The sequence below is a fragment of the Enoplosus armatus genome, chromosome 3 (assembly GCF_043641665.1).
Source record: "Enoplosus armatus isolate fEnoArm2 chromosome 3, fEnoArm2.hap1, whole genome shotgun sequence".
NCBI classification, from domain to species: Eukaryota; Metazoa; Chordata; class Actinopteri; order Centrarchiformes; family Enoplosidae; genus Enoplosus; species Enoplosus armatus.
In genome coordinates, this window is record NC_092182.1 from 18,986,730 (window position 1) to 19,008,702 (window position 21,973).

At 43.0% G+C, this 21,973-nt stretch overlaps 1 protein-coding gene across 1 annotated transcript; it reads right to left on the reverse strand.

Moving 5' to 3' along the window:
- Positions 1 to 6,945: 6,945 nt before the first annotated feature.
- Positions 6,946 to 21,031, reverse strand: inka2 (inka box actin regulator 2). Its single transcript, XM_070903484.1, has 2 exons — positions 20,960 to 21,031; positions 6,946 to 8,243 (listed from the first exon to the last, which is right to left on the reverse strand). Exons 1-2 carry the CDS (start codon positions 21,029 to 21,031, stop codon positions 6,999 to 7,001), a joined length of 1,317 nt encoding a protein of 438 aa, XP_070759585.1. The 3' UTR covers positions 6,946 to 6,998.
- Between the last annotated feature and the right edge of the window lie 942 nt (positions 21,032 to 21,973).

Below are 21,973 nucleotides of genomic sequence, written 5' to 3' on the forward strand. Positions count from 1 at the left end.
CGCCCTGAAACAACAGCACCGTCGGCACTTCTGCTCGTCTGCGGTGGAGTTAGAGCAACGTCAGACTGCATTTGTACAAATACACGTTGAATTCCTCGGATTCACAAAAGACTGGAGATCAAAGCGTGGAAACATTCCTGTGTGTTAGGTTCACCTGTCAGAGCACCTAAAGACATCAATCATGGCTCCAGAGGAGGGTGGTCTGCAGGGAGCTTCGTGTTGCAGTCTGACCAACAAAAAATCAGTGCGGTGTTCAGTCAGGCTGAAATATTCATCACCGCTGGGATCCCTCTTTAAAGAGAAGTTCAATGTTCAGAAACTAAACTATGACTCACATTACTGCCTATGTTTAAATGGCAAAACTGATGCCTGTGCACATTATGATATAAGAATATTGATTATGGCTGCGCAGTGATTCAATATTATCGTTTCATATTGTCTTTCAATGGAAACATATTTGATGATTTGATGATTTGTAATTAAAAGCGAATAAAATCTGTTCATAAGGCCTAAGTTACTAAGTTGGGCTTCAATTACGATTATTTTTACTATCGATTATTGGTTTTATCTAAGACAAAAAGTCAAAAAATAGTGAAAAATGCTTGATAATTTCCCAGAGCCAAACGTGATGTGTTCATATTGCTTGTTTTATTTGTAAATGTGCACACCTCTTATGCAGTATGTACTGCTGGAAATCATTGTAGTCTGTATGACCTGTTGACCTGTTTACAGTAATATGTGCCATGAACACCTCAACTAGTTTATATTGCGTTCTTTGCAAGAGAGTATTCAACATCCGTACAAACAAGCTGCTGTTTTCTGTGTTTTATGTTGTGTCTTATATTGTATGTCCTTTATTGATCTACAAATCCACATAGGTTACGTTTGTTTATCAAATTGCATATACTACACCTCCATAGCTTACATTCTTATGCACGAATTTTACAGGTGTACACATTAAACGTGTTTAACTTATTCAACACATGCAAAATAAAAGAAATGAGAGCATCTGTTCATGCTGTGAACCCTTTGAAGTGTTATTAATGCATTTTCTTGTATAAAGCTGTGGCCCTTTCACCTCATTAAAAGACCGGGTTAATAATGTTTAATGCAACATCGTTTCATGTCCGTGAAGTTCCACTTTGCATGCATTAGCAGAACAAGAGAGTGTGAGACTTATCTTGTATGATAAGCATTGCGGCGCAAAGCGGCCAGATGTTAAATCCCAAATAATTCGCCCTAGATTTAACTCTTGCATTTATCTCTCTGCCAAATCTGGCTCTGCTTTGTGGCTTTAAGATGTAGTCTTTCATTTCCAAAAAGTGGGGGTGTTTATGTGCTACTACAAATGACCTATGGTTTTGCTAGCTTTAGCATGTGTGAGTGTGTCTCGTGTTTCTTGTGGGAACTCCTTGCAGAAAGCCGCACTGAGTGACGAATCTGGACTTTTAGTTGCTGACGATTTATAAAAAGTGAAACGTGAGCGCATTCCTGAGGGCCAAGGTAGAGCTGTGTGGCTGCACAGCTGAGGGCTTATTGAAAGATGAGCGCTTAGCAGGAAATTAGCCTACAGTAGGATCCAGAGGGGTCACAGAAACATACATGCACACACATAAATGCATGCTCATATGCACATGCATTCCTTATTCACCTTCCCCCACTGATGATGATCCCTTTTTTATATGATCATCACACACATCCCATCATTATGTTCAGGCAATAAGTCACACTTGACTGCTGAACTGTAACTTGACCCGGTCTCAATGTTCAGTCCTCGTGTGAGTCTGAGCTCTGCAGGCTCCCCGGCTTGCAAAGTTGTACAACTGTGCAAGCGTGCCCCAGATTGGGGGTGGGAGTGGGAGTAGGATTGTGAGGCTGTGAGAGAGCGACAGCTGACTAGCTGGGACCATAGAGGAGGGGAGGGAGTGGGGGGGGGGGGGGGGGGGGTTGGTGGTGGTCAGACAGTCAGCTTCCACTGCTGGGATCCCGGGGGAAACTGAGCCAGAAGAGAAGGGACTACAGTTGCAGCTGTTGTTGCTCACGCTCTCTCTCTCTCTCACACACACACACACACACACACACACACACACACACACACACACACACACACACACACACACACACACACACGGATTATTCTCTCTAAATGAACCCAGCATCTTGTTTAATTTGGAATGCTCACTGACCTGTTCGTTGAGTGTTATGTAAAGTTATAATGCATTCCTGTGAGATGGTGTTAAAGCTGAGAGAATATTGATCAAAGCACATTTGGCAGCAGATAAATGGTGTTTTACTGCGAGACTTCCACTTTTATAGGTTTCAGAATATGACACATTAACAAAAGAGGCAAGTTATGGCTTTTTATTCTTGAATTTGGGCTGCAACTAATGATTATTTTCAATATCGATTAATATGCTGATTTTATTTTGAGTAATTGATTAACCTGTGAAATGCTACAAAATAGTGAAAAATGCTCATCATACTTGTTTCGTCAGCATTTATCGGCGTTGTTGTCTGCTGATTTTCTGACGATTTCCTAATTGATCCACAAATGATTTGGGTTAAAAATGTTCTTTCATTATAGTGATGTTACAGTAACACCAGTTTCTGCAACAGGGAAGCCTTTGTTTTAAAAGCATCTTTGTTTTCAGCCTCCTCATTACAAGTTCAAGTTCATTTATTTATTATCTCTTTAAGTGTCTCAAATGACTTCACACAGAATGAAAAGCCTACTTATGTCAAACTAACATTCAGACGATAAAAACGATGTCATGCAGTATGCAACAACATGAAACACAACAACACAAACTAGTCTAGGGCTGCATCTAATGACTATTTTCATTACTGAATACTCTGCAGATTATTTTCTCAATTAACTTTAATCATTTTGTCTAAAACTAAAATGTCAGAAAATGGTAAAAAGAATGCCACAATTTCTCAACAAGATAACGTTTTGTTTTGTCTGACCAACAGTTAAAACCCAGAGACATTCAGTTTATAATGACATAAAACAGATACAAGCAGAACATCCTCACAACAGAGAAGCTGGAATCAGTGCATATATGGCATTTGTGCTGGAAAAAATGACTGAAACAATTAGTTTATTACACAAATAGTACTATCAATATTTGTCGATCGACTAATAGATTAATTGTTTCAGCTCTAAAAGAGCCACATAATACCATGTCAGAGAGTTGTTTCTACACTATAGAGCAGATTTGTTTTAGCCCAGGACTTCTACAGTAGGTATTACTTGCTTTTCTTGGACAAAGTGCTCGGGGACAGAAAGATGAACTGATTGATGTGGTTTGATGTGAATCTCATAAAAACCATCTCAGGGATTGAGTGTCATGAAGGGCCTGTGATGAACTGCAGGGCTGCAGAGTTCGTGTTGCTTTTTGTTTATTTATTGAAGACACTGATGGAGTTGTTGTACAGATTTAGAATCAATTTAGTGCACAGTTGATGCACAGGCAGCGAGTGGCTGCTGGCTTTGGCCTCAATGAACCTGTTAGTCATGCAGCAGCACTTTACTGGAGTGAGGATGCAGAGCAGAAACAAATCAGACTGAGAGCTACAGCTGAAAGCAAAAGCTGGTCGCAGAGTCTGATATTTTTCTAATTTTTTACTTTATTTTGTATGCTAGATTCTAAATATGTAAGAGTAAATGTGGTGCTGTTTTAAATGTGGTGATAATGTAGCAATGAAGATCAAGAATCCAGACGCTACAACCATTTTGATACTGAATATCATGTTATATTATCCTTTCCTATCCTATTTAAAGGAATAGTTCGACATTTTGGGGATACGCATATGCACTTTCTTGCCAAAAGTTGAGAAGATTGAGATTGATTCCACTCTCATGTCTGTATTGTAAATATGAAGCTACCACCAGCAGCCGGTTAGCTTAGCTTAAAGACCGGGAACAGCAAACTCTATCCAAATGCAACAAAATCCGTCTAAAAGCACCCCTGAAGCTCACTAATTAAGACGTATCTTGTTTAATTTGTACAAAAACTGAAGTGTGTTTTTACGAGTGGTTATGTGCCAGACTTCCTGAAATTGAGGGACCCAGTGGATCTCCTGGAAGTTACTCCTCCCTGCCAAAAAATGGTCCGGTACATAATCCCGGGAAAAACCCCAATCTGTCGTTTTTATATTTTGGATTTTGTAGGGATTAAGCAAATCAGATATGTATTCATTAGTGAGATTTGCCTGTTTCCAGTCTTTATACTAAGTTAACCAGCTACTAGCTGTAGCTTCATGTTTAGTGTACAGACATGAGAGTGGAATCGATCCTCTCATCTAACTCTTGGCAAGAAAATGTATTTCCCAAAATGTTAAACTATTCCTTTAAACAGTATAGCACTAAGGAAAATCAGTGCTTGTGTTGGTTATTAGATTAGATTAGATTATGTTTTCTTGAATTCTGCAGCCCAAATACACCCAGTTGCCAGTTTATTAGGTACACCTAGCTAAAACTAATGCAGTCCTGTAACAAATGTAATATTCCGTTTTTGTTGAAACTGTTTTAGAGAGCTGTATGATCATTTTGGAGGATGTAGTTTGTGGTGCTGCTGGACTGTACTGGGCTATACACAGAGGTGTTTCTATTATTTTTTATATCAATGAGGGTAGGCTAAATAATATAAAAACCTTAGTGTAAATGATATCAAGAACATTTTAATTAAAAACTAACAATATAAGTTGTTTGATAGATATAGAGATAATAGTTGTATTAATATCGTGATATTGATTTCAACCTTTTTTTTTTAAATATTCATCAGGATGCCATTTGTTTAATGCTTGTTGGAAAGTTTCATCTCCACACAAGAACAAGCAACAGCATCAACTGTTCCACAAACCAACAAAGTAACAGACTCACCAACTGATACACAAAACTGAAGTCAAGACACAGGTCAACATTTCTCTGAAAACAGATTTAATTTAGAAAGAGTCAGTGACAGTTTTACAGTGCACATGACACAGAATCACTACTGATGGTTCGCAGAACCCCGATGAAAAATATCAACAACAGTGCTGAAAATTACACTCAGACAACTGTAAATAGGAAGAAATAAATGTTACATTTACATACACATACTGTGTGATATGACATCTCGGACTGTGCGTCATGGCACAACCTTCTCAGCAGAAACCGTCTGTGTGTATTGGACCCTCTGCATGTGCAGTATGTATTGACCTGAATACTGAGACAACACCATATGGATCGACTGGCCAAGACACTCAAAAGACCTAAGGCCTAATCCCTGCTGGCTAAGTTGATTGGTCTGGGATCCCTTTTTAAAACTGAGTGAAATTAACTGTTTTTTTTTCCCATAACAATAAGAAGTTAGTATATCAGATTGTCCTTGCATAACAGTGGTCCTCTATAAAAACAAAGTGTTTTGAGTCAGAGCGGGCAGTGTCCTCTGTAATCCTGAGGGAATCCTGATATTTATGTGAATTTGTGAAGGAAGCTGTCGTTTGTTTTGAACTGTTATGAAACAGCTTGAAATGAAAAACACTGAAACAGTTTATTATGATACAAGAGAATAGATACTGTAGGTCAAAGATTAACTCATCAGTTTGTGGTTTAAATACAACTGTGGTGGTTTTGTTTACATCTCGAACTGTAATATTACTGTGACACATTTATCTGTGCAGAATAATGAAAACCATGCGATGGGATATTACAGTAAATGCTTGTTATTGCTGCTGTTTGGTTGATGGCAAATATGTACAATGTCCTGTACATTTAACTTGATTCTGTCTGCTAGAGATTACGGGTCTTTGCCTCCTCTCTCACCTGTCTCATCACTGTCACAGCCCTGTGTGTATGTGTGTGTGTGTATATACAGTATATAACACCATCATCATAATTCAGTTCATCCACAAAAACTGTGGGATTAAATAAGCCCGTTTTGCATCTTCCTCGAGCCTGTGTCAGATGAGCTTTACATAACGACCGGGTACCAGATGGCAGTCAGTCAGTCAGTCAGTACTGGCTGTGCCATCTTTACCCCCTCCTCTCTCTGCGTAACAACCCAGGAGGACTGACAGTTGACTCAACATGTGCCATGTCTACATGGCAGAGAAGTAAAATCAGTATTTCTAGCATGACTGCAAGCACAACCATTGCTGATTACGAGGGACAAATCTCAAAGTTTAATGTGCAATCTCTGAACTAGTCATGCACTATATTGCTGTTATGCTGTTTCTAGGCAAGATGAGAGGAGGAAAGACTTCTCTAAAATGTATTTGAAACACATTTAAATGCGCCAGTGTCTCATATTTTACTCCTGTGTAACATTCATTCCCTGAGCAAGATGAATGAGACCGACGGATTCAGTTAAACCTGAGTTTCCAAGGCGGCAAGGCCTGTCGGAAACGAGAGGGAGCTTATGACTGTGTTTAGTGGCAGTGCGTTGAGTAACAGCTGTTTGTAGCATCACTTATAAAAACAGAAACCATGCAATCCAACAGTTGGCGTTTCTATTCATAGATGCAAGGAAGTGAGATATAGTATGTCCTGTAGCATAGAAGTGAAAAAGTCTGTGGATGTTTTTATAAAGATCTGTGATGATGGCGACATTCTGAGAAAGATGTCCATTTCAAAGTACCGTCTTTTAAGACATCCAGAGAAACCAGTCATACATGCACACACACAGGAAGAAATTTGAATAATACAAAACTTGCAGCATAAGTCCTCATGAAATCTATCTCTCTTACTCTTTTTTCAGACACTCTCCAGCACACACACACACACACACCCAGACACACACGGCAAACACGGTTTAGGTTTTAGGATTGTCAGACAAAATGTTGCCCTGATAATCTCGTTGTGGGTGTGAAGTTCATCGGTTCATTTTTGGAAGATAACTGTGTCCAAGCCTCCTCATTCAGTCATTCATTCATCCCCCTCCAGCACAGCTAAAATCCCCCAGCACCTGTCACTCACTCAGTCTGGCATCACTGGCAGTCTGTTGGCCTCACTGTCAGACCCACACAGCTGTGTTGTAGTCAAACAAGGGATGCATTTTCTCCAGACCAGTCTCTGGCTGTCTCCTGTCTAAATAAATCCCAGCAAATGGCTGCTGGTGGACCTGGGGGAAGTGGTGTGGGTGGTTCCTCTCTGCTTCAGCTAGATGTGGACATGGCCTGCCTTTGCCCTGCTGTCCGTTTGCCCAGAAGGGCAGGTAGAAGCTGCCTTTTGAACTCTTAGGAACCAGTTTCTTCGGCCTTTTGAAGAGATCGCCCTCTGACAGCTCTGGAGCCATCCAGCCAGGCCTCTCCTTCAGCAGCTTGTCCCTGTCGGGCCGGACGCTGCGCAGGAACTTCTTGAAGATGTTTGTGGTCAACGAGAACTTCCTGCAGATCTCCTGTGAGCGACTGAGGCGGAGAGGGTGAGCTGGGGTGTCTGGTCTGTCCGCCCCTCCGTCTGCTGTCCTCTCTTCTCTCCTCTTCCTCCTCTCCTCCTCTTCCACCTCTTCCCTCTCCACCTCGGGCAGGTCCAGCCAGTTGCCCACGAGGTCGGCGAAGACGTTGTCGCCCAGCACTAAGGGCTGACGGTTGCGGCTGCGGCTCATGAGCGAAGAAGTCCAGTCGCTGCCATCGTCTGTGCTGTCCTGAGAGTAGTCACTGTCCAATGAAGGGCCCTCTCTGGAGAGGCTGTACAGGATCCCAGGCAGGTCCACCACCTGAGCATGACTAGGAGCCTGTGGATGAGGGTAGGGCTCCGGTGGAGGGTTTCCCACCATTGGTCCATAGAAATCCACCTGTGGGGCGGCGTATCCTGACCACCTCTTGGGTATAGACTCAAGGATGTTCTCGCTTCGTGCACTTCTTTCACTTCTCTCACTTTCACTGTCAAGGCTGGATGCAGAGGAAGATGAGGTTCCCAGGCTGCTTCTGTTTTGAGACGGGCTCCTGTCATCTCGGCTGAAGGTGTTTCTGCTCTCCAGAGACAGCCTTGGACTTTGCATCGGACTCTGGCTGGGCTCCTCTGGCATGGCTTGGCTAAAGCAGGACCCGTGGTCCTTGCCTGAGGTCGAAGCCGCTGTAGCTGATGCGTCAGGAGGAGCTGACGGAGTAGGATGTGGGAGTCCTCGGTTAATGGGTCGACCCGAAATGTCGAGGTTTTCTAGTGCTGTCTGAACCTGAAGGAGCTTGAGTTCCTGGAGGGCTCCCATCATTGAATTCATCTGAGCATGGAGGCCATCTCCGGCTTCTTTCATAGACACCTGCAGGGAGACAGAGAGCAATAAAGATGATGAGAGACAAAAAACTAAAATGTCCAGTTCGGCTTAACAACTAAAGATCTTATTGCGGTCATCAATTCAATCATTTAACTCCTCTGCCTCCTGCAGGACCCATCTCATCCATCAAAGACAGAATTCCTCACAGTCCCCCCTCTTGTTCATCATTCATATCAGCACCAGCTCATATCCAAATACACACCATTAACTGTCAGTATCAAATGCATTAAATACACATATGAATGAATAAAAATCACAGTAATAGTCCTGCTTTTTGTCTCTGTGTTGGTTGGACTCTTCTCTTGTGTGTTTCAGGCTGCGCACCTTGTTTAATTATGGGTCATGTGACCTAGTTTTGGATGGCAGGCCAGTGTCCCATATGGCCTGCGTACAAGACTGGATCCAACCCATGACAGCTGTAAAACAGACTAGCTTGCCATTTTTTTTCTCATTCTTTTACTCTTTCTAACTCTTTCCATTTACTTCATTCCATATTTGCTCCCTCCTCAGAGCTCTTTGTCTTCACTCTTACTTCACTGTATGCGGCCGTAATCATACACTCTGCTTTTATCCTCCTCCTCCTCCTCCTCCTCTCTCTTTCTGCTTTCATCTGTTTAAGAGCCTGTGTGTCATGTGACCTGGACTAACCGTCTTCTCCTGAAGGCAGACGGAAAACCCGGAGGCAGCATCGTGACCTGTGTCTTAACTTGTAGGCTTGAATCAACTCACACTTTGACCCAGACTTTGAATCATTCTCTTAATATAACAACAGGTTTATCTTCAGCTAATAACATGCTCACATTGACGAGGCAGCAAGTGATTGATGAGTAAACCTGCCAGGAGCGCTTTTGTGGGAAGACGAGAGAAAGCATGCAAGGAATTCTGAAGAAAAGCACACCTACAGCAAACAACAATGATCAACAATTATTTTCCCTAGAAACCAAGCTGTCACGATCTGTCGGTTAAACCACAACAACATGGATAACTGTCAACTAAACATAAATGCAGTCTATTGTATATAAAACAGGCCTCTATCATGAGAACAGCTACTTTTCAGTGAAACATTATCTGAAAATGAAAAACAAGAATTTGTAGAACTCACGACTCGTTCTATAAAACAAATATTGTAAATCTTTAGAATTGGAAACCTATACCTTACCTTCTGTAAACCTTCACAAAGCAGGAGGTGTAGATATCCCTGTCTGTCTCTCTGTTGTTGTTAGTCTGCACCTCTGCCAGCCTGTCACTGTCTCTCACCTTTCAAACAGATCAGTCTAATGGCCCCTATATGTATCTCTCTCCAATGGGGGGACACTGCTGGGCGTGACAGCCAATCAGCGCTGCACGTCTAGACTACAACCCCCCAAACGGCGGTGACGGGGGGGGGCACTCAGGCGGAAACGGATTGACAATGAGAGGAGCAAGAGGGGAGGCAGCGAGTGAGAGGGATGGGGGGGGTCCCTCGCCATATGTTTAGATGTCGAAGAGAAAACTGTTGATGGATTTAATTATGGATGACACCATAAGAACACAGGAGGGGGGTTATAGATGGGAGAAAGGGGGGTCGGTTGTAGGTGTAACAACACCAGGCTGTGATACTTAATCTTGAGGGAGCAGTGATTGTGTTGATCCCTGTGTGGGAAAAGTAGCTGTGTAGGACAACTGACAGTACAGCATCATAAACAAAGCAACCTATAAGCACCGTGAGAGAAGGAAATGTTGCAGAATGTGGGTTTTCTGGGAAAACAGACAAATGTCATCAATAACTAGAATTGTTGGGCTACATTTAGATTAAAAAAATAAAATTCTAGCTATTAGTAAACAGGTGATTATCTTAAAACGCGGAAAAAGCAACAATACATATCTATCTTATGACTGTTAGCCCCCCAATATGCCATATATAACTTTTCTTAGGCTCTAGTAATGTCAGTCGGCCGGTCCACTACTTTGGTCCAGACTGAAATATCTCTACTACAGACATTCGTGGTCCCCCGAGGATGAAGCTTACGGACTTTGGTGATCCCCTGACTGTTCATCTAGTGCCTCCATGAGGTTGACATTTGTGATTTTTGGTGAAATGTCTCAAAAACTATTTGATGGATTACCATGAAATTCGTCATGACATTTGACATTTATGTCCCCTTGAGAATGACTTGTCACTTCAGTAATCGCTGAAGTTTCCACCAAGCACCATCATCTGGTCAGAAGTTTGATTTGTCCAATACTTTGGTTTATGACTAAATTGCTAAACTAATAACCTTCTCACTAGCCACAGCTGTACTCTGTGTGTAGTGCTAATTAGTGAATGATGCTAACACGCAAAACTAAAATAGTGAACATAGTAAACATTATACCTGCTAAAAATTAACGTGTTAGGCACAGCAGTACTTTGAGCTGAATGCTAACATCAGTATGCAAACATGCTCACAATCACAATGTTTAGTACAACCTCACAGAGCTGCTAGCTTGTCTTGTCGCTAGTCTTGTTTTCTAAAATAAATCCATTATATTTGACTTTGCAAAACTTTTTAGAACAGTGACACTTTCTTATATACTAGGGCCACAACTAATGATTCATTTTCATAAACAATTAGATTATTCTGCTGGTTATTTTCTTGATTAATCATTTAATCTATGAATGAAAATTGTAATCCCAAGTTCGTCAGGACCCAGGGTGATGTCTACAAATGGCATTTTTTGTCTGACCTGCAGTCTAAAACCAAAGATATTCTATTTACAATTATACACAACAGAGACCAGCAGGATGTTTGGCATTCTTCCATGATACATTACTTAATTGGTCATCAGAATTGTTGTTGATTAATTCTCTGTTAACCGACAGATTGATTCAGCACTAATTACCCAGGCCTTTCCACCATGACATTTATCCAATACCCTGCACCATCAAACCTCTGGGTTAAAACACTTTGCTCATCACTAACATATGGCTGAGTAGGTGCACAGGGGCGTGAATAGCCTGTAAGATTAGATAATAAGCCTATCAATGCACATGCTGGGAACAAAAGCCTCTGAGCTTCCCGTTGGTTCGCTAAATTAGGCAGCGAAGGTACGTGTAATTAGCACGATCAGGTTGTCTCTTGTCTTTGTGCCTTCCACATATGGCTGACTTCATTAGCTGTAATTGCCTCTGTCCCGGGAGAGGCTGGGAAAGAGCGCATAATTACGGTTTACTTTCCTCCACATCAAAGGTCAACAAGTCTGAAGACAAGATGACGTGCAGAGTTATGTATTGTTGTTATATCTTCAGAGGCAGACATGTGGCTTCCGTGAAGTTTATGCAGGGATCAGCTGAGGGATTACCACACTCTGAGCTGCGGGTGAAATCTGGACCACTTAAATGTATTAAATCTGTTTTTGAAATATTATCTCCTAAGCAAACTATTCTCATGCAGTCTGAAAGGGCAGCACCTGTTTGCACATGCTAACCAAAACACCCTAATTTAACACTCACATGCAACTTTTCCATTATCCCCAAAACGCAGGCGTTCCCACTGGTTATTTAAAACACACTGAGTTGTTTACTGGCTTTTCTATTCTAAGGCAACATTAATAATTCATATTGTGCCCTGGGGAACAAGCGGAGGAACAGTGGTAAACTAAACCCTATTATTCCACCTTTACCATGCCAACTAACTCCAGGCGCTCCACCACTGCCATTTCAAGGCTGAACTGTGTGGCCCAAATATGTCAGCCTTTTCAGCCTTCACTTTTGCGTCTGCTCAGGATGCTGGAAGTGACTTTACAATAATGTCCCGTGGCAGTTTCTAGTTCAAACACAGATGTTGTTCATTCTGAGATGCCTCACTTTTACAATGTGTGAATCAGCTCAGGGCCTCGTTAGCACAAAGACACACAGGACGCAGACCTTACAGAGCCTACACACGCACCTTTAGGTCTTACCCAGAAAAAAATGGGGATGAGAAAAAAATGTCTTGTCTAATCTAATTTAATAAGAGAACTGGGATGAAATTGGGGCTGCAGGGAATTGCTGTACTGCCCAGAAACACTGGCGTCATTAACCCAGTCTTGTGAAGTTTAGTTAAATCTTCTTTTTGAACTAAAGCCTCCAAACTATTTCAGCCATTTAATCCATCAAGCGTGTATTTCTATAAAAAAGATCACTTTAAAAAAGCAAGCCAAGTGAAAATCTGCTGAAAGAAAGAAAGAAAGGGGCTGTCCAGATTCTCCCCCTTCATCCCCCGCTACTTCTTCTTTGGCTGCAGTAATGCCAGCCAACCAGACATAATTGCCAATTAAGGGCTGGATGCTTCAAAGTTTAAGAACAATGGCTGGCAGTCTTGAATTAATGTTGAATGGAGGCGTATTAAAAAGTTCTGGCCATTTTAATTAAAACAAGCCAGTTGATTGGAGATTCTATATTTTATATTCTCACGTCAAGATCTATCCACTGTGAAGATGCATCCAGAAACCATTCAGTATGCATGCAAGTGAATTAAATTCCGCAAAGTATAAATAAATCAATGCTCCTCTGCTGAGGAGACACACTGAGCTCAACACATGTCCAGACGTGCCTCGCTTCAATGAAGTCTGTGTCTTTTTTTTAAGGCATGTATGTGTCTGCTTGCATGTTGTGTTCACTGATATACATTAACTGGATTATTAGGTGAGAAATAAACACACACACGAGAAATCAAAAACAAGCTACTGCTCTATTTTGGCTATGAAATACAGGCCATTCACTGTTGTTGTTTGTTTGTTATTGGCCAGAGGGGGAGGAAACAGTGAGGCCAAGGTTATCAGACCCAAAAGGTCTTCCTGTTTAGAAGGAGCTGGCCAGCAGCGGCAGCAGCTAGCGTACTCCACCCTCCCTCCACCTCCACCCCTAATTAAAAATGAATGGTGGGCTGTGTGTGGGTCAAGGACAGAAATGGGGTCTCTGTCCGGGGGATACAGAGAGGGCCTCTGTGAATGAACTGCTGGACACGCCGCAGACCGCTGTGGACAGCACCCGAGGTCGCGATCAAGAGGGCAATAAAGCTGTGGAGCATTCACTGAAAGAAATACATTACTGTGCACACGGCAATGAATGCCTCTTTGACGAAAAAAAGGTTATGGTGACTCTGTTTGGTCCGAGTGTCCTCGGGGTCACGTTCAGGAGAAGAAGAGTGAAAAATGTTCAACAAAAGAGTATTAGACACAAATAGCTCCTCCTTAAGTGTAGACATCCACGTTTTTAACCCGAATTTTTACCGCCAAGAGAAATGACAGCACCTGTCGTCTGTGCAAATGTCTAGATACAATGTCTATATTGAACTTTCAAAGCCCTTTAGGATGTGAGCATTACTGTATAACGACAAAATGTCAGACTTGGACACGGCAGGCCACTATCCTTTTTCATACCAAGAATCAGCGTTGGTTTCTTTTAACTGTGACGATGATCATTCCATAAGGAAGATCAGTTTTCAAATCCCAAACCTCAGTCTGCCCCTTACATTAGCCAAGTGGTTCTTTTACCAAAACTATTATCTTTTCCTAACCTCATTTCCTTGACCCTTGCCAAACATACTGGGGCTGAGCGCTTTGATTCATCATCAATGCCTAAATCTAACCAAAACTTAATAGTTAGGGATAAAAAAGACATATGAGTCATTCTTGAACCAGTTTCGGGAGGCACTGACAAACTATATGCCATCCTACTTATACTTATATAAGTCATCCATCTTTAAAGGCAAGACGTTACATATTTTCTCATTAATTATATTAAAAATAGTTCCTGTGAAAACTCCTGATAACGAATTATGTGGGTTATCCAGAGCAATGGGAACACTGTTTTTGGAAAGAGATGATGCTCATGCATTTTTAAAATGTAACTTCAACTTCAGTGCTGTGAGCACCACAAAGGACATTCACCTCCATTGTACTGGGATAGCAGCAGAAATCTCAGACACAGATATCCCGAAAGCTTGACAAATAAAATCCAAACCATCAGCCAGAAGTAAATGGAGGATTGGGTGAACTGTCCCTTTAAAACAGAATCTAACCTATCACTGCTCCTATGACCCGCCGCCCAGCAAAGACTCCCTGATGGCCTTTTCAGAGATGGGAGGTGGTTTAATAGCTTGTTTCCTGCTAGAGCTCATTTACACCGTCACAAAAGCAATGCTGCTGTGGAGACGCAGGATGATTAGGATCCGTATCATCATCTTTGGCAGATGATATTTGGAGACAGTCTGGGACCCAATCTGTTGTCTTCCCGGCTGAAAACCTTCGCTGGAAGCAATAATTGTTAGATAGATGCTTGCAGAAATTGACGTCAGCACCTTGTGTGTGTGTGGGCAGTTAAAGTGCACAGCCAATTCTCCAGCCCACAGTTGTAACATCAAGTGTGACGTTAATTTCGCAAAGACTCCAGATCCTTCCCTCGTCGTAGTCTAACATCAAAAGCAGTGTAAATCTAGAGAAGCATTTCCTGATGAAAATGCATGTGAATGCAGTAAGCTTTCTCGATGATCGACTTTTTGTGCAGCATTATGAGCATTTCAAAGCTCACGGAGTTCAGTGATTCATTGGGAGTGAATGGGCCCCCGTAGGCCTCACTGTATTCAAACCCATAGTAATGTGTTATGTATCCACAGTATGTGCTTGTCATCTTAATGTGCTTATGTACAGTTATTCAGTGTTGAATACAGAGCAGTTTGGAATTTGAAGTTTGTGCTGAGTTATTAATGCAATGGGAGCAAATGGGCCTCCAAAGACTTTAAAGCTGCACTCATCAATATTCTTATATTAACAGTGGATCAAATTATTACATGTAATGTGAAAGGGGCTGCTCATATTGATGAACCCACAGAGAATTATCACCCAAATCAGTTTCCCTCAACTTTACAGAGCATTTTAGCATCTTTCAGCTCTTTTTTTGGTTTTCACCGCCCACAATGTTACTGTTTTGGTTCTCTCTCACTGTTTTTATCGATTGTTTCCAGCCGTGGCAGGTAGCTGATTTTAATAATAAACCTTCTAATAAACCCGCTGTATGCTACCTGCCCAGCACCAAACAGCAGACAGATGAAGTGAGCGAGGGAACAGCTGAAGAGCCAGATATTTTCCTCAGGAGTTGGTGGAAACAAATGCAGAACTAAAAGGATAATGCTAATGTGTCGCTGGATGTGTAAATAGGCATCTGTACAATAACACAACAACTTTATACGGTGATAATTTGTCAATGTTCTGTTTACAGCTTGTTCCACAAGCTGCCAAAACATCAACTATTACTGCTGTAATGCACTAAACAACACATCTTCTCAAAATCCAATTTCTTTTGGCCAAAGTCAAAGCAATAATGTAAGACAAAATGTAATATGAAGGCCCAAAAGACACAACACGAGAGAGAGAGCACAATATTGACCTAAATCTCAGTGAGAGCAATACCCAAGAGAAATACTCCACATATTTTTGTTCAAATGAAAGCAAACAGAGGAGAGGAGAGACAAAACTCGATCTCAGACCAGCAGGGTCACATGTGTGGTTACAGCAGCAGCAGCATAATTAAACGCTCAACTGTCTCTTGAAACTATAAATCCTTAACATCTTCAGCAGCGATTTCCATTCTGTGAACCATGATAAAGCCGGTTATGGTGCCCCATAATGATAAACAGGCTTTGTAAAAGGTTAGCAGCTCCATCTCAAACACAATGATCAACCATGCAAAACCCCACAGCTGCCCACCAAGAGCTGGGCCTATTTTAGCCGAGGGGAAGGAAGGGCAGGTTGGAGAATAGGAGCCATGAGGGAGGCGCCAAACAAACGAGCGTAAAGTTGAACCACTACACTACTTTTGTGTTGTGTACAGTTTTCTGATCCCACACCCTAAAGGTAACAAAGAACATGCTACTTGGAGGCACACAAGCTTTCCAGAACACACTGCAGGTTTGGCACTTGTGTGAATCTTTTTCTCAGATTTCATGATCTCATGCTTTCTGGCTTTGGTGTTGAATTCCAAGATGACAGCCATGTTTTAAAAAAAATGCGCCTCAGGTGTGAGAGGGATAAGGGAGTATGATGCATATGAAATCAGCCTCAGCAGTGACGACATCAAAAGGTCTGACTTATGCTTTAATGTCTGAAATGCTGGCGTTAAGCAGGTGTGAACCCTACATTTAGACAAAATGACTCAAAGGCACGTCAGCGTTCGTATCTTCGACTCTAAGTTGGCAGGAAGGGCTTATGTTGCTTTTTTTTCATGACTCTTTGTCTGTCTGTATGAATAATGAGTCATGCATGAACTTATAAATATTTCATTGTTACCATTATATCCTCAGGATTAGAATGGAGCCTTGCAGTGTTTTTTAAAGGAACAAATGGACGCTAACAGCCTGTTTTCAGTCACACAAGTAGAGGGATTAAAAAAAACGATGATACATTCCTGACTTGAAAACTAATCTGCCACGTTTTAGTCACTGGTGTGTTGGATGTGGTCAGCAGTTAGGAAAAATAGTCCCAGACCTTGTCAGGTGAAGGGTCAAATGTTCGAGCGTGACCTGACACTACCCCACACAGACTGACCCCCCCCGACCCCTGACACTGTGGTCACACTTTCGTACGACACTCGTCTTCTTTTAGAGCTGACAGTGCATTGGGTTTCAGGGTGTCTACCGTGCAGCACTGAGGTCAGAGTTGTCATTTACGAGACTTTTACGCAGGCGTTGAATGCCATGCTCACGTTTCTATAATGCTACACTGCAAACTAAACTACAAAGATAATACTTAAACGGTATCAAGGTGAACATTTAAAGGACCATACTAGTGTTTTTTGCCAGTTTCAGCTCCTTATTTTAACATCACATGTGCTTTACAAAGTTGTTTAACATTTTCAAATGCACGTTGTGCAAGCCGTTAAGTCTGCATTAATTATTGTCAAAGTTACATTATTAGTAATGTAGCGCAGTCAAATCAATCTGCAATTAAGGAAGCCAAGTACAAGTTTAGCAAGGCGGTGAGGGAAGCTAAACGACTGTACTCAGAGAGACTACAAAACCAGTTCTCCTCCAACGACTCTGCTTCTGTGTGGAGGGGGCTCAGGCAGATCACCAACTACAAGCCAAGAGCCCCCAACTCTGCTAACGACCGACGCCTCGCCAACAGCCTCAACGACTTCTACTGTCGTTTTGAAAGACAATGGGACAGTCCTGACACCATCCCCCACACCATCACCCACCAGCTCCAGCCCAACAGCCCCAACCCCCTCATCACACCTGGGGCTGAACTCTCACACCTCCTACCACCGCAGCTGCCCCCCACAGCGCCCCCCACTCCTCCAGCATCAACACCTCTGTCTGTCCTTGAAAGAGATGTGAACAGGCTCTTCAAGAGACAAAACCCGCGTAAAGCTGCTGGACCAGACTCCATCTCCCCATCCTGCCTGAAGCGCTGCGCCGATCAGCTGTCTCCGGTGTTCACGGACATCTTCAACACCTCACTGGAGACATGCCACGTGCCAGCCTGCTTCAAGGCCTCCACCATCATCCCTGTCCCCAAAAAACCAGGGCCCACTGGATTAAATGACTACAGACCCGTCGCCCTGACCTCTGTGGTCATGAAATCATTTGAACGCCTGGTTTTGTCCCACCTCAAATCCATCACAGACTCTCTGCTGGACCCCCTGCAGTTCGCCTACAGAGCCAACAGGTCTGTAGACGACGCCGTCAACCTGGCTCTACACTACATCCTCCAGCACCTGGACTCCGCAGGATCCTATGCCAGGATCCTGTTTGTGGACTTCAGCTCTGCCTTCAACACGATCGTCCCGGCTCTTCTTCAGGACAAGCTCTCCCAGCTCAACGTGCCTGACCCCACCTGCAGGTGGATCACAGATTTCCTGTCTGACAGGAAGCAGCACGTGAAGCTGGGGAAACACGTCTCTGACTCGCGGACGATCAGCACCGGCTCCCCCCAAGGCTGCGTTCTTTCTCCTCTACTCTTCTCCCTCTACACCAACAGCTGCACCTCCAGTCACCAGTCTGTCAAGCTCCTGAAGTTCGCGGACGACACCACCCTCATCGGACTCATCTCTGGAGAGGATGAGTCTGCCTACAGGTGGGAGATTGACCATCTGGTGACCTGGTGCAACAGCAACAACCTGGAGCTTAACGCTTCAAAGACAGTGGAGATGGTTGTTGACTTCAGGAAGAGCGCAGCCCCACCCGCCCCCATCACCCTGTGTGACTCTGCAGTGGACACTGTGGAGTCCTTCCGTTTCCTGGGCTCCATCATCAGCCAGGACCTCCGGTGGGAGCTGAACATCAGCTCCGTCATCAAGAAAGCCCAACAGAGGATGTACTTCCTGAGGCAGCTGAGGAAGTTTAACCTGCCACAAAAAATGCTGGTTCACTTCTACACTGCCATCATAGAGTCCATCCTCACCTCCTCCATCACCGTCTGGTACGCTGCTGCCTCCACCAAGGACAGACGCAGACTGCAGCGTATCATCCGCTCTGCAGAGAGGGTGATCGGCTGCAACCTTCCATCTCTTCTGGACCTGTACTCCTCCAGGACCCTGAGGAGAGCAGGGAAGATCGCTGCCGACCCCTCCCACCCCGGACACCATCTGTTCGACCCCCTCCCCTCTGGCAGGAGGCTGCGGTCCATCAGGACCAAAACCTCCCGCCACAAAAACAGTTTCTTCCCCTCTGCAGTCAACCTGACAAACTCTCACTGACCCCCCCCCAGAACACAAACACAAGCTATACGTTATATTAACGTACATCACCCCTGTCCCCACTGCGTTACATTAACGCACCCACCCCCTACTGGACACTTTATCTGGACACTTTACTTTATTCTGGTCACTGCACTGTTGTTATTTATCTTATCTAATTTTTTTTTTATTTTTATTTTTATTCTTATTCTTATTTTAGCTTTTATATTCTACTTATTTGTTATCAAAACAATAGCACCTTCAGACCACAGCAAATTCCTTGTAATGTATGTTACTTGGCAATAAACAGTTTCTGATTCTGATTCTGATTCTGAATTAAGCTGCTTCATTATCACGACAATGTAACTTTGACAGAATGAATCGAGACTTGATATCAAGTGTGATGGATTTCACAACTCAAGCAAGTTTCTGTAAACTGATTTTCATGCAATACAGAAATGAATGGAAAATGAAATGAATTTCTTTATCACAGCAGCATGTTTTATAAAATCTGTGCTCAAAGGTGAATGTGATTTGTCGTAAATGGAGTAAAACATGCAAAACAACTGGCATGGTCCTGTTTAAAACTACATCACAGACGTTGAAGCGTAGTCACAAGTGATATTGAGGAACTACTCGACTCGGCATCGCAGGTGGACGTCAGTTTTCAGATGTTTGTGATCTCTGTGTTGCAGATGGAGCTGGTTTACCACTCTCCAGTGAGCACTGGGTGAAGATCCGTCACAGTGGAAAGAAAAGTGACAACCTTGGCACAGACGCTCCTTGTTTTCTGAACAACAGATTGCATCCCACATGGCCCTGTGCAGGGGGAGACTGCCTCGGCTTTTTAACCGGCATCTGCTCTCTGTTCTCCTGTTTGATCCCCGGCATGGCGCGACACTTTTTCTATTATGTTACCAAACTGCGATATGGCAGCTATAACACAACATGCCCTTCTGGCATCGACGTCTACTCCCCTGAAATTTCAAGTGCCACTTCACAGACGTGTGGCTAATTTGGAGAAGCGAATCAAGAAGTCACAGAGCAGATCGTGTTGCAAAACACGCAACCATGCGAGGCTTGGTTCCTCTGTGTTGTCCGCTTTGAAGATGATTCCAAATGAAATCTGTGCCAGTTAAGGCTCCTTTGAAAATGGGTCTACAGTGTGTCACTGCCAAATGATTTGGGTGTGAGGGTGCAGCTTACACATTTTGTTTTTACATTTCAGAGACAGGGGTGAGAGATAGCACCCTAAATTTGCCACCATCAAACAAATCACAGTCTATTGTAGGGCTGTAATGATTATTTTCTTTATTGATTCATCTGATAATTATTTTCTCCATTAATCGATTATTTGTTTTGTCTATAAAATGTCTCTGTTTGCCAGAGTGTCTTCAGATGACTTGTTTTGTTCGATCAGCAGTCCAAAACCCAAAGATATTCAGTTTACAATGACATAAAACAGAGAAAAGCAGCAAATCCTCACATTTGAGGAGCTCGAACCAGCAAACACTTTTAAAGTAAGATTATTCGGCTACCAAAATAGTTGACAAATAATTTAATCGTTTCAGCTCTGGTCTATTGCAACACTTGATAAATTCACTACACCAGATCAGAATAACTGTGACTCTCGCAACTATTTATTTGAGGAACCATCAGAAGAAAAAACTGTCTTGAGCTCATTAAGCTTAAAACATCTGTCCCAGATGCGTGGAGGAGGATATGTACACATGCCTCTGGTGTGCTCAGAGCTTTAAGCCCACACAGATTAATGCGATTTAAAAAATACACATGCACCCCCGACTGAAGCTAAAAACTAGAATATGAGGGAGATCTGTCAGGACACATAATATGCGAAGAAAGCGCCAAATCGGATGTGATTTTGAATATTTTTTTTTACGAGAAATGAATGTTTCCCATTAAACTTGCTAATGTGTCTAAAATGTTGATGAATGAAGTAGAAAAACATCCCTCCGTGCTGACTGCAACAGTAGAAGTAGCCTGCTGAAGATACGAGACAACATACCAGTTCTTGCTTCAGTCGTCTCAGACACGCGTCCATGTTTTTGCATTCTGGTTTGGAGAGCTGCTGTTCCATTTTTTTTATTTTTTTTTTATGAAACACTGGATTTTCAGATGAAACGCTTCGCCAGTCGAAGCAGCTCGAGCATGACTACGAGAGCTTCGTCCCGGGCACGAAAATGAAAACAACGCTCTCGCGGAGAGCCGAAAACAATTTGCAATTGGAGATGCGCAAATCCTGCTGAGGAATGCGCGCGCGGCTCGTAATGACGCGGGTCCTGTAATTATAAAAAAACCCCAAAAAAACTCCCGATGACGAAAATGCGTTTACTCCAAAAAACAAATGATAATGAGGTCCTTCTCGTGGCTGCATCCACAGACTCAGTCCTTGTGTGTGTCTCAGTGGCCACTGCTGGGCTACTGTCAGCCTGCTGAGTGTGTGTGTGTGTGTGTGTGTGTGTGTGTGTGTGCCCGTTTTTTTTCCCCCTCTGCTATTTTCCCATTCAAGAAGAGCGCTTACGCTGCCCATCCAATTTCCTCCAATGAGTGAGCCTCTCAGGGCAGACTAAATCTCATTCAAACTAGGATCTCTCATGTATAATGGACGAGTAGATTCGTCCACAGCAGCCTGCAATAATCTCACAGAGATATGAAGAGAAAGAATAAAACATCTGGAAGTGTTTGAATCGATGCTGAAGGAAGTAAATATCTCCATTCCATAACAGACAGACGAGAAGAATAGATTCTGCAGCCACTGTTGCAGCAGCATTGGACTGAAGGAGGAAGTTTTCGGAGGATGTGTCTAAAAGAAACCATATGTGTCATGAAACGAGCCATAGGGACAGTTTCCTGGCCACCTTCACTGCGGTCAGAGAGGAAACACCTGAGCCGCAGGCTTTTGTTGCGGGACCTGGATATAATGCTTTATTAGCGAGGGAAGGAAGAAGTTGCATATGCAAGGAATCCAATCTGGAAGTTGTTTATCACTCCCTCTCTCACAATATAGATTTGACATTTC